Raw genomic sequence first — 13,585 nt, 5'->3', positions numbered from 1 at the left:
GGCCGCTCCCTGATTGGACGACGTGCCTCGCTTAGCTCGCTCGATAGCCCGTTCGATGGCCGCACGCACCCTTTCCCGCGTCTGTTTTATATGCTCGAATTTCTCTTCTATCTTAGGGTCCGGCTTCCAGCCACATGATCGCTTGCTGGGAATAAGATAGGGACAATCGTCGAACGGGTGTGATTCCCCGCAGACACAAGTACGTGGCCTGGTGCCCTGTGCCTGTCCAGAAAGACGAGTGCAGGAGCGATTAGGCTGATCTGACTGTCCCTGCAAAGTTGCAAATGCTGATTTGAACGCTTATCTCGCAGCGATCTCTTCTCCCATTTCTTCCGGAAGGCGTTGATCTCGTCGTACACGTCCAGGTCGTTATCTTCTTCCAGCTTCTCCTGCCGAATCTCGGCATAGACGGGCAAGATCGGCTCGATGGCATCAAGAAACACGGACGTAGCGGAATAGCCGGTATATTGAGTCAATTCAAGCTCTTCGCATTCACCCGAACTACTCCCATGTTCTGATTAGCTGGCTTCGTGCTCAGGTCATGGAATCGATTCTTGAGATTCGCGATACGGGCTGATTTGGATGGCTTGAGCTTCTTCTTGAGCTTGACAAGCTTCTGCCGGTAAGATAGCTCATCTAGCTCCATTATATGACGATGTTTGATGCTGACAGACGACTGGATGGCGTCCCAAAGGTTGATTAGACCGGCCCGCTCCCTTTCGTACTTTCTCATCGCTTCGTCATGCCGTTTGAGCCGCGGATTCCATGCGAACTGCTACTCGGCAGTCATATCTTCGAATTCTACCTCCGGGTCGGGCCGCTGAGGCTCTTCGGGCTCGTCGGTCTCATTTGTCTCATCGTTCGGATCAATATATTGCCATATCTTTCGCGCCTGTGCCGATTGCTTGATGAAGGCAAGCCACGTCCACCAATCATCTGCTTTATCCAGAATGATCGGGACCTTCAGCGTGGTCATGGATGCCGGGGGAACTGCAACCGCTTGGAATTCTGACATGGTGCCGTGGGGTGCTAGAGATTCCCGTTGCGAATAGCTTCACCTTTATCCCGTTCCGGAAGCTCAATCTAGGGGTCTACGGCTTACCGATATCTTCTGCCGCAGCCTTGACGCAATATCGCTTCAATATAGGGCTTCCAAAAGCTTCGTTTCTCTTGGAAATCCGATAGCTGACGAGTATGACCGGGCTCATAACTGTGATGCGAATGATAGCATATTCTGGTTGACAATATCTAACCTGGATGCGCGCCCTTAGTCATGTGACCCCTACGGTCGGGCTACCCTCAGTGACTTCACTACAGCAATGGGTTTCATATCCCCTAATGTCAGAGGCGCTGCCTTGGGCCAGGTTCAGATAGCATCGGATCACCTTATTCCCTTCTAGCTAGTCAAACTGTAAGCAGGCTGGAGGAGATCTGCTTAAGGGCGAGCAAGAGGTCGTTGTCTACGCTGCGACATACTACTATGACTACGACATTTCAGGATGGTATAGGTTCGCTAAGTAAGTCATATGTATTGCAACGATCAGAATAAAGTGCTTGGTCTTCACTAAGCTATTTAGATTCTCTTATTTCTACTCGATGCATTCAGAATCCAGAGATTCTATATTCCAAGCAAGGGAACAGCTTGGAGAGGTTCGTCCTAAGTTGCGCTAAGCCTAAAACAGATATCAAGGAACAACACAGCCATGCACAGTCAATTATTCGCAATCATCAAAGGCTTTGACGCTTTGTAAACAATATTTGTATGGATCTTTGATTATTAACTGGACAATGATTAATGAGCTTTGTGTCAGCATGATGCCAGTGATTGGTCTGTTGTGTTCAGTCACTATGACAGCACAGGGGCTTCTGATTGAGATGTTGTTTCACTTTCTATTCAACTCATTATCTTTTGCTTTCCTCAATGACCTGCAAGTGAGAGATCAATGAGCCTTGAATGCGTTCAATAGCAACAAGGAGACTTCACTTAGTCGTAGCGTTGCCAGTGTGTTCTCCACCAATAGCTTAAATACTGTGGAATCTTCGCCCTTCGCTCATGGCTTCATCTAACAGTTAGAAAGCTTCAATTTCTCACATTGATACTTCGTTTTCCAGCAGCCTCACCAGGTTATGAGCTTGCTGCTTCTCATATTATATTTGCTTTACCCTCTTTTCTCACAAAGTCATTTGTCGTATCCTTTTTGAGCAGTTTTAACACTATTTCGCATGGTTTTACATCATTTTACATCTACACCAACACAGACGAAATAAACCCTCTTCCCCTGCCAGCAGCATTCGAAGAATTACAAGAAGAAAAAATCTGAAATACAGATCGAGAGACAAATCGAGATACAAGCCGGAACACAAATCAGGAACAAAATCAAACCCAGGATCACGCTGCAAAGATGACGGACACCACACAGGCAGCAAAGCTTGAGGACGATTTGATGACCATCACACTTGCCAACTTCAAATTGATGATTCATATGAAACGGTCCAATTTCGCAACAATTCCTCAGTATGTCAGTGCTTTTAGGGAACAAGTCGGTGCTTGCGAGCGTCTGAATACACCAGTTACGCCATATATTGCTACCATTTTGATGATGGAAGAACTCGCAAAAGAACTCCCATCTTGGTGCAATGCTGTGGAAAGCACCTTCACAAACGAATCTCCAAAGACCTTGACAAAATCCAAATTCCATGAGTATTGCATGCTTGCGATACATCAGACGATAGGAAGAAAGATGGTTCCGCCACCGGGAAAGAGCCTTGCGGAATATCTCCATGAATGGAGACAGCAAGACACGCGGGATTCAGAAGGGAGCTGTGCCTTTTGTCACCTTCCTGGTCACATTCCGACAACATGCTACTTTTTAATGGATGCATAGCTTCGCCCTGTGCCATCATGGAACATTGTGCATATGATGCAGCATTTAAGGAGGAGTTATGGTTATGAAAATTACTACATGGCTTGTATCTACAGATGACTGGATTCCCATCTATACTAAAGTAATCATACATTTAATATTGTTCACAGTGGGCCGGTCCGACCGGATTGATAATGAGGAGAATAAAGAGATAGATTAATTAGTTCGCAAGAGATTGCCCTATCAGATTAGGAAGTCGGTAAAGATTCATGTATCTTAGAGCAAACTGATCATGATGATCGGATGGATGGAGATGCCCGATGGCAGCGTCCAGACAGCACGCCCCAGATGCTCCGACATGAGAAGCATGATCGTCATGGAGACATCGGTGGAGCAGCGCTCTTGCTCTTAGGCCAAGTCTGGCAAGCTAACGTACATCTATGCGAACAAAACAAAGTGTAGGACTAATTTAGTTATCAGATGCTGCAACCCTGCAGCATCATTCCAGCCCTATGGTCAACCCCAGACAGATTCATCTCCTCTTGTGCATGCGGATGTCCTAGTATGCACTTTACATACTGCTGGTAAGACAGCTAAACGTGATAATGTGCAGCCCCATGCCATCTTGGTTGATCAGGCTGCTCATGCCACCGAGCCTGAGCTGTGGCCTGTATTAGCCTTCTTCAACCCTAATGCATTTATGCTCATCGGTGATCACCATCAGCTTTGACCTCTGCTGCTCTCGTCCCATAAGCAGAACCCTCTTGCGCAGCAGCTCCAGATGTCACTATTCTCTCAGCTCCACCGGAATGGTCTGCATGCTGTCATGCTCACGGAGCGGCACTGAATGCATGAGGGTGAGCTGCAGACAAGTCGCGCCACTGCTGATCAGACCCAGGAGCTTGCCCGCCAGATCGACCTGTTCAATCGTCGCACGTTTCGTCACTGGGCCCAAATGTTATTCATCAATCTGAAGGACAGCATGGACCACCGCGACGCCCAGCAATGTTCTTATCTAAATGCGGGCCATCACAGTGTCGCTGCGGCGCCTAGGATTCGCCTGCTTTCCCAACAAGTTACTGGCCCGACTGGTATCACTATTCTCGCCACCATACCGAGCCCAGCTGAAGGAATACCAGGCACTCTTTGCCATTCTGTAATAACAGCACCCCGGCCTGCAACTACATCTCGTACAGCTCAAGACGATCGACTCCTTTCAGAGTGGGTAATCGAATCTTGCCATACTCAACCTCATCATTGTTTCCTCCCTGGGTTTTATGCGGGAGGGCAATCGCCTGAATGTCAGTCTTGGTCAGGCGAAACATGCACTCTACATCATTAGTAACTACAAAGCTATGGATTGACCCGGAAACTGCTCCATCGCCATCGCCCCCAGGATATCATTGAGCCCATCATCATCATCATCATCATCATCATCATCATCATCATCATCATCATCATCATCATCATCATCATCATCATCATCATCATCATCATCATCATCATCATCATCATCATCATCATCATCATCATCATCATCATCATCATCATCATCATCATCATCATCATCATCATCATCATCATCATCATCATCATCATCATCATCATCTGCAAATACATCCAAAATGAATGGTAAGTAGTAAATTATCAGTGGCTAATGTTCCAATGAAGAAATTAGGATTGATTCGACCGAAAGTCTGCAAGAAACGCTGGTCCTGACTGCCCAGATGCCTACGCGCCCCCACCCCCTTTGCGAAGGCAGAACAGTTGGCAAAGGCGCAGGCTACCCAGGCACAGAATGTAGAGTAGGATCGTATGAAGAAGGAAGCTGAGGAAGTAACAAAGGAAAGAGACGCAGTTGAGGCAGGAGGCAGAGGCTGCTCAGATAAAGTTAAGTAGGTCAAACTTTTCCCAGCGTACGCCTCTATTGTAATACCATGCTCATTCAGTTTCTATTCCACTTCCGCAGCATCCGCAAGCACCTCCACAGATGATCACTGAAGCTCCTACCCCTGCCGTTGTCCTGCAGCCAGGGGCCTCTGCCGCCGCGCTCAGCAAAGCTATGCTATGTCTTGATTAGCAGTCTTGATGACCTTCTCTTTCTCCTTGAATAGGTACTGTCGGCGGCGCTGGTGTTCAGGATCTTCCGCCATTATTTCTATGCAGCGTCCACGGCTGGGTCTCCTTGGATGGGAACAGACCATTTTCATTGAAGATGTGTAGTTCATTCTTAATGACTGTAATCAGTTCTTCATGGCATTTGGAGAACAGTTTCGTATGTACGCTCTGACAGATTGAGTTAATAAATTGGGAACTCGCTATTTTATAGTAGCCATGAGTCTTCTGAGCGCTATTAGCATGATACTCAAACTCAGCAGGGTTTGTAAAACTCACCGCCATCATCTTGAGTTCCTGAATAAATCTGTCAGGCCCGAGCTCTGTAGCAGTGAGTTTCTTAATCTCAGTGTTGCGGCGTGGGTCTCCCTGTGGGATTTTGCCTTGAAGATTGAGAAAGCAGTGCGACCTTGCTTCGTGTCGATGAGCTTTCAGATACTTTTCAGCATTTTCCGTGGCCTGTTCAAGGGCCTGGATTGCCATGGTGAAAGGCTTGTTATGCTCAATATTGTACTTCTCTTGTGCGTGTCCTAAGTGCTCCTTGTGAAGTGTTTGGAGGTAGTTGCCAGTGATGCGTTCAAGCTCTTGGTAGAGACTGGTCTGGTAGTCTGGTGTGAAGACTTCTTTGAGTTGTTTCATTAATAAGTCCCTCAGTAGCTGGTAAGTTGCCTTCAAGAATTCTTGCATTGGTTCGTCCCAGTGCTCAACGCTCATCTGGTTCATGAAGTCCACGGCTTTGGGGTCTGTCGGATCAGGAATACCAGCACGATAAGAGTCCTCATTAATTTCTCTGATTTCTTCCCAAGTGAACATTCGTGCAGGACGGTCAAACTGATTAAAGTGTTCTATATAATAACCTGACGGCTTCAGGGTTGAGGGCTGTTCTGGCTTTGGCTCCGCTAGAGTTAGAGTAGGTCGATCGCATGGGGTCTTGCGTTTCCTATTCATGGTAACGCTCACAAATCGCTGTACTGCGATTATTTCACAGTCAGAGTCAGCATCCTGACGCGCAATGGGAATGGCCATCTTGTCTGAATGGGCAAGTAGCTGGACGGTCGGCCTGGTTTTCAACAGAGCTCTTTTAAAGTCCTTTGCAATGTTGCCCCATATCTTTTGGAGAGGATACTGAGCTGAGCCGCCGTTGATATGGGCACGGATCTGGTCTTTGAGATGGTTCAATTTGCCGCAAAGGATGAACGGGGCGTTTGCCGAGGGGGGTTCGGGTAGTGTCTGTAACTCTGCCTCGATTCGCGCGGCTTTCTCGTTAATTTGTTCGATAATCCTTGGAAGACAGCCCTGGATCTGCTCCAGAAGAAGACCTGAAAGCGCTGCTTGTAGGTTTCTGGTGCCAAATCTGTCCTGGTAGGCAGATAGTTCTGTTGCCCAGGGACCGTTTGCAAAGAAGACAGCCTCCTCTTCTCTCGCGCGAGAATGCTCGACGGCCGGGTTAGGATTGTTGCGGACGACGTAGTAGCCATGGCCAAGTCTAAATTTCTCTCCTTCCAGAATCTCGACCCACTGGGCATACGACTCGCCTGTCTGGATACAGTCAGGTTTTGTAAGGACACTGAGAGTTCTTTCTTTGGCGCCAGGGATATCCCGCATGATATGTGCAGCTCTGGAGTTCATCACATACTTGGTCATCGGAAGTGCCAGCAGGATGATGCAATTTTCTTTCGAGATGTACTCTTTCACGAGGTTCTCCACCAGTGAAACCAGGTACTGCTCATAGTCGTGTTCCGCCTGGCTGATGACACCAGGTAGATCATAGAAGGAGAGATTAGGGAAGTTAGGTGCTGAGATGTCCAACCGAACCACATTTGGGGAGAACTTCACTTGGTAATAAGACTCATCAGTGTTAGCGTTATTGCCGGGTTGGTAGTCAGTAGACGGCCTTCCTGGGTTCAGAATGGCAAGCTGTGCCCACTTAATGCCCTCTTGTACACTATCTTTATCTTTGACATTAGTAAAGTACTCATCTTCCTGGTCTTGTTCGATCTATGGTCCCAGAGGCTGCGACTTTTTGGGAAGTTTAGTAACCTTCAGAGAGCCGTCAAAGATGTATTTCCGCGATAGAAAGATATGACAGTTCTAGTCTTGTCTGGGCTCACTCTCTGTCAGGTTTATCTCCATGGGACAGGGAGTGCATGTTCCAGCACTGCGAGGCAGCTTTATCTCACTGATACCTTTGACCAAAGACCTTTTCCCTGTGCTCCGATCCCCTATGACGCATATTTTGGGGAGAGCAATCTGGCTGTCCTCGATTCCTATGTGACGGAGATCTTGAATCTTTTTGACAAGGGACTTCATATCGCGAGTAATGGTATTTGTTGAGTTGGTTTCTGCTGAGTGTAACCCGGACATAACTTCTAGCATGCTTGCTCCTGTGGCTGCAGTAGGTTAGAGTGGAAAGATGCAATAGAGCTTACTTACTCACCTGTTCCTGTGGTGGGTTCTAATATGATGATATCAGTAACTTAGGAGGAGAAATGCTGTTGTTGAATGATGTTGTAGAGCATGAAGGAGAGGTGAAGAGGTAGGTGAGAAAGAAGAAGAACTGGGTATTATGTTCACTTTGATGGACAAAATACGCAAGTCTGCAGAATATGAAAGAGATGTTATGAATAACTGGGAGTAAGTAATGCTTGAGGTGGCAGTTGAGGCTAGTGAAGTATTAAGTGAATGGAAAGTGAAGTATTAAGTGAACAGAAGATGAAAGTTTAGTACTGCATATCCAGCATAGATGCCTTGATTTATATAGACAAAGTAAAGACCAAAGCGCATTAGAAGACCTGACAGCTATGTCTGTATAAAAGTTGTTAGTTATTATTGTAGGTGTAGAATTGTCACTATCCAAATAAGTGTATACCGCACTGCCATATTTGGTGCGGCATATACAACTTTCTGTTGCCAGGGTGGAGAGACTAACAACTAGGTCTAACTGCAAACACCCCACATGTCAAGTTACAGAGATGAAGATAAAGTGATAGAGTGGAAGGATGATATAAACTTCACAGCGTTCATCGGTCTAATATTTTCTAGAGACCAAGGATGATGCTTCTGGGCTTTTGCTGGGCAATGACTTCAAGCACATATTTGACTGCGTAAAGACTAGATATCCTGCCATATTCGCTTATCCACAGTAGCGTACACGATATTACCCAAGCCTTCTTTTAAAAAGACATATTTTCAGGGGCGGAGGTGCTGATTCTTGTGATCTTGACTATGAAAGATCTCAAATCTGAGATTTACGAAAGCAGTCAAATGGCTGTCAGTCAAAGCTTCCCATGACCTGTGATCATGCTGGCGGACAGGGCTGAGCCATGGACGGCGTGGAGATTTGTCTTCTCACTTGAGCTGAACTGGCCCAACAGATGATGTAGCACATGACCTTGAGCTTTGCCTTGGGTTTAAGTGAGAATTGTTCCCATCCACAAACTTGAGCAACACGTTCCTGCCCTGAACTCAAAGCATATCTTACCCCTACTATCCTAATCACCATCCTCTAAAATCTAAAAACTACTATAACTCTAGTTTTTCTTAGTAGATATAATATTTTTATTTTATATATAGATAGATAGGATTATTCTCTATCTATAAATATAAAAATAACCCCCTATCTAGGCCTAGATCTAGTTAGATAAGCTTATCAGTTCTTAGAGACCTTAGGTCACATGCACCCAATGGTTTAACCTATATCCACCTGGATTGGGTGGGTTGGATGTGGATTCGTGGATTAGATAAGCCAGTCTACCCATTCCACGCTTTTCGTCCGTGCGCCCATAGGAAAAATTCCGGTGGACCACAGCTACCTGTCCCGCCATTCCAACCGTTCCTAGCTGCGCACAGAGTACTCTCACCCTTTTTCTATTATAGTTAGTATAGCCTCAAAATCATGATTTTGATGAGAAATCTACGATTCCCGTGAGCCTAAAGCCCGTGACGGATACTTGGATTCTGATGAGAGAAGTATACTACAAGGGCTCTAAACACGCGAAAGAACTGTGGAAAAGCTTTATTAACAGCGGCATTAATATAAGTAACTCTTTTGGAATGACCTCTGACTCTGCAGTCTGGACTAATAAGTGAAGTTGCCTGTGACTTGTCTCTGTTTGAAGACACCTCCAATTTGCAAGTTTAGGACCCAATTATTGTGTCTGAGATAGTGTCGCCTCTAAGAATAACAGCAGTAGTATTACAGAGATCCCGCCCCTGTCAGCTGGCATCTACGTGTGGCGGCCCATTCGAAAACGTGTTGCGCCCTGGCGGGAATCGCCGAATCGGACCGGGCAGAGGTGAATCAGGCGGTCCATACGGTCTGGAACATCTGGTGGCAGAAGTGGTGCTTGCATCTGCGTGGGGCAGTACACTTGGCACAGCTAATTGGCGGATTGGCCCTTGTCTGGCTCCCTCGTCTATCTCTCAATACTGCCTTTGGAAAGTAGTTCCGTTTCACAGCATGATCAAGAGACTATTATTTGGTCTGGAAATTGACATGGGCCCTTAATCACAGTAATCACAGTAGTTGAAAAAGTGGACACTTTCTCAGGATACAAAGAGAAGAAACTGTTCACAGGAAATTTGACGCAGTAGTCCCTGGAAGTGGATTACTGAATTATGCACATGAAATCTAGAGAGAGATAACAATATGTGTCGCAATGTATGACAATAGTTTTTATTTCCTTTCTTCATAATTCCCTAGCTCACTACTATAGTGTATAGAAATGACAATAAAAACAATTTGAACTGTAGAATCTACATAAGTATTCATTATTCCTACGCCCCCTTATCAACTTGGACCATCTTTAACTATTATGCTTTCACTGCAGGTATACAGCATCATCCATGCAGAGTGGCCTTCTCCAATCTAATTACATTGCTGTATAGCATGTGATTATTTAAATAGACAGTGGACAGTGGAGGAGCCTTCTATATTAACATAGCTCAGTGATATATATTGTGTAGAACAGATGATCACTCAGCGCCTGCCGCTTAAGAAGGGCTTCTGAGGTATATACAGAGATAAGGGTTACTTGCGGCAATTTCAGCAATCTAGATCACAAACCTCCCAGAAACCAAGAATATTTATATAAAGGTGTTAATGAATATAAGCACCCAGCCTTTTAAGGCACAGTCAGTATGAGGATGCAAGTTTTCTCACAGAGAACACTCCAAATGCAGACATGATGCATATATTTAAAGAAATATGATAGTAGCAATATTGATTACAACACAGTAAGGAAGAATAGCATAAGTGAAAAGGATAAAATATGAGCCTGGGTGCCATGCAATGGCTCTGTTTTGAGCTCTCTGTGGATATAGGCAACGATTCAGACTCAGTCTGCTAGATGCCTTAACGCGTCCAGTTCTCAGACAACTGGGGCAGTGGCTTCACCTGTTGTTCATAAGATATGATATGAGGCTCAGAAGTCACAGGGTATGAGTGACTGTTGTGCTAGTTTGCTTGTCTATCAGGTAGTCCAGAAACTGCATTAGAGGCCGGCGGTTTTCCAGCTGATCCTCCTGTAGCATTCACAGCACCTCTGGTCTCCCATGTCTTCTCAGCCTCCCGCTCGGAAATCGATCGGTACGGCTGGGGTGATGGTGGCCGAGCTGGGAGCTGCCCTGGCCGTACAAGTCAGGTGACATGCTCTTGGTAAAAGTCCTGCTCAGATCAATAATGGTTGCGTTACTGCATCAGCGCTCGAATCTCCTGCGCCTGTTTGAGCAGTGCCTCCTGTTGCTTCCGGATCTCATCCTGCTGGGCCGTGATCCTTTGCTCCATCTGCATCTCGTTCCTCTTCTGATTGCGGAACCTTCTCAAGGCATCGCTGTTTGCCTTTCACTTCTCCGCCTGGCTGGATGACCCGGACTTGAGATCCAAAATACAGGGGATCATCCTAGGCAGAAGAGGCACATTCTACTCATCTCCCGCCGGCCTATTGCCTGCAACCGACGGCAATCAATTGACCGGTTCTGCCGTTTCATATATCACGGGATTAGCGACTGACGGTGCAGACTGTGGGATAGGCAGCCCAGCAATAGCTGGTGATGATCGACCATACAGACTGTAGATGGAAACAGGAGTCGTGGGGCTTGTCTCTTGGGAGCTCGGAGTAGGGGTTGGATTCGCGCTCGTCCAATGACTGTGGAACTTTAGGGTTGAGTGAATGGAAACTGGAGCTGGGGCGATGGTTTTGCATGCATGCTTCGGGTTCACTGGAGCAATTCCCGGTGGTTCCAGATAGACTGACGACGGCGTCCTATAGATATTACGGCCTTGAGCGGTGCCCCCGTCCTCTGAGATATGTCCACAGCAATATCCTATCCTTTGACGATGCCAAGGATGTCGCCAGCTATTACAAACTTGAACCTAAACGATTGGAGCGAAACCTACATTATAGGCCGCCATACCAGCCAACTCAAAGCTAGTAAGGGAGCCCAATGTGCCCGCACAGCTATGGAACCTGAGCAATTCAGATCCATACACTGTTCAACCAGATGGATTAGCCTGGCAGGAAGCCCCCGCGCTATCCATGAAAATCCCAGCGGAGCAAGATATGGCTGAAACATATCCAAACCACGGCGCATTTGCTACACGTCGGAAGAGCCCTCCGGTAAGCAAATTACGCTGGAGTGAGAGCGAGACCACTCAGTGCCTGAGCCCCCAACTTGTACGGTATAATCTTGGACCCCATGAGTCATATGTGGCGCATGCTGTCCTTATCATTTGATTTCTCAGCTAATCCTGGTCAATAGGAGTTCCTACTATACAGTCATTCCCAGGAGATGGCTAATCACCACTAAATTAAACGCGGCAAGACTTCTGCTAATGATCATGCATGGGAATTTTGTTTTTTGAACACATTTCTGATCATGTTGAGACTTTACAATCTGGTGTCAAAGACACGGTGGCTTTGACAATTAGGGACGCCGAAGAGGTCCTTGCGTACTATAAGTCTGCTCTCACAAATTTTAAGTAGTTGAACTGTAAAGTGATATCCAGAGCCTTTATTAAGTATATTGAGCCGTGTAAACAGTCCAAGCACCCTTATAATAGTGGTGAACAAAAGAAGCCAGAATAATGGCTTCCCGTATTTCTCACAGGGAACCAGACCACTTAAAGGCAAAAGGTAAGTCATCTTGAGCTAGACTCGCTCAGCAACAGTCTTACCAATAATGACAGAATGACTTGCCCTCTTGATCCATATCTTGCGAAAACTTGGCAAACATGGCATAACTTCAGATAACTTGCAAGAAGTCGCGCGGGATTGTAAACGACACCCTTGATTAGCACATGACACGAATCGTTCATTCGTTCTTCTGTTGCCTCGAAGAGATGGGCGAGACGCGTATACTAGCGAGGTAATTGTAGATTAGGTATATAAGAATATGGAGGAGGTTCTTCAGGAGCTGAAGCTGTATTGGTGGCTTCATCAAAGGTAAAGTTGAGATATCGCTCTCCGTCAAGCTGGCTAACCACCTGGCGCGTATCTTCTTATAGCACTGGAATGAAATCGGGCCTGTAACGGTATGGCAATGTGGAGGCGTGAAATTGAGGAGATGGACGAGCTTTCGAAGGTAGACTAGGTCATCAAAAAGGAAAAACTGACGTGCGCCTGCAAAAATCGCCATACCAATGATCTCATTAATCTTTGAGGCATTAGCTCTTTGAAACAATATATCTTCTGACCTTTCTTAGTATTCTACATAGGTATAGCTTCAATATCTGCTCCTCCCTTCTTGAACTTCTTGCAATGATGGATCTTGAGGCAAGAAGAATTATCAGCCGGCTCCTTACCGCAATGCTTGCAGGTTAGACGTATATATCTAGAAAGTCAGGAGGCTTCTAAATCATTGATATCCATATAAAATTACCTTGCCATCAATGAGATCTTTATCAAAATTCTTTTCAACAAGATAATCGCGTGGACCATACTGTTCCAAGCCAGCGCCACCCATGTTGCGTACTTGCATTGACTACGAGGCTCTGGCAGAAAGTTTATTATGTGCTTTTGGTCATTTGTCAGGTAAAAACAGTAAAATATTTGTCATTTTGACATTTGTTTCAAAGATTTGAAATGACAGTACAAATACACCTCATCCCTGGACTCCCCTTCAAGTATCTTGATACCCCCTCGGTCACGGGCTCCCTTGTCATAGGAGAACTTCCATCCATATTCCTTGTAATAATCACCGAAAATTTGCACCAAGGCTAATTTTCATTTCATAATGCTTAGACCTTTCACCAAATCTTGTTGATCCTGAGTCAAGTCTAAGCCTGACTCTTGGCTAGCTATGAAGTGAATAGCAAATTTTCCTAATCCCATTAGCCTATACTGGGAAGTGAGGGGTAATAAAAAAAGTAGGAGCACATACCCATTAGTCGTTCAAGTTTCCCCAAGGTGAATGTAATTTCATCACTGCAAAGTGATTTGGACCCACTTAAGACCTCCTTATATATGGAGTCAAAATGAGACAAGGCATGTTCATACTCATCACGATAGTCCTGGAGCGCAGACATAGTTGTTGATAGCTGTAGTGCTAAACGTCAAAGGGATGAGGATAATCCTTATATATGTCAACTGGCTGCTAAGATGCTCAAT

The 13,585-nt window shown here is 45.8% G+C and overlaps 2 protein-coding genes across 2 annotated transcripts, besides 3 other annotated features; both read right to left on the bottom strand.

Moving 5' to 3' along the window:
- Positions 1-775: 775 nt before the first annotated feature.
- On the bottom strand, positions 776-1,208 carry NFIA_024170 (uncharacterized protein; the record flags this gene model as incomplete). The annotated part of the gene is made up of 2 exons (XM_001263934.1): positions 776-1,029; positions 1,103-1,208. The coding sequence occupies 2 exons, from the start codon at positions 1,206-1,208 to the stop codon at positions 776-778; spliced, it is 360 nt and encodes a 119-aa protein (XP_001263935.1).
- A 3,001-nt stretch (positions 1,209-4,209) lies between these two features.
- Positions 4,210-7,112, bottom strand: NFIA_024160 (uncharacterized protein; the record flags this gene model as incomplete). Its single annotated transcript, XM_001263933.1, has 4 exons — positions 4,210-4,472; positions 4,875-4,929; positions 5,259-6,934; positions 7,091-7,112. 4 exons carry the CDS (start codon positions 7,110-7,112, stop codon positions 4,210-4,212), a joined length of 2,016 nt encoding a protein of 671 aa, XP_001263934.1.
- Positions 4,275-4,454: a microsatellite.
- Positions 4,276-4,473: a microsatellite.
- A 533-nt stretch (positions 7,113-7,645) lies between the features above and the next one.
- Positions 7,646-7,685: a microsatellite.
- Between the last annotated feature and the right edge of the window lie 5,900 nt (positions 7,686-13,585).

The sequence above is a fragment of the Aspergillus fischeri genome, genomic scaffold (genome assembly GCF_000149645.3).
Source record: "Aspergillus fischeri NRRL 181 1099437636251 genomic scaffold, whole genome shotgun sequence".
Classification (NCBI taxonomy): domain Eukaryota; kingdom Fungi; phylum Ascomycota; class Eurotiomycetes; order Eurotiales; family Aspergillaceae; genus Aspergillus; species Aspergillus fischeri.
The sequence above is the reverse complement of the archived record's forward strand: the minus strand, read 5'-3'. Positions and strand labels throughout refer to the sequence as shown.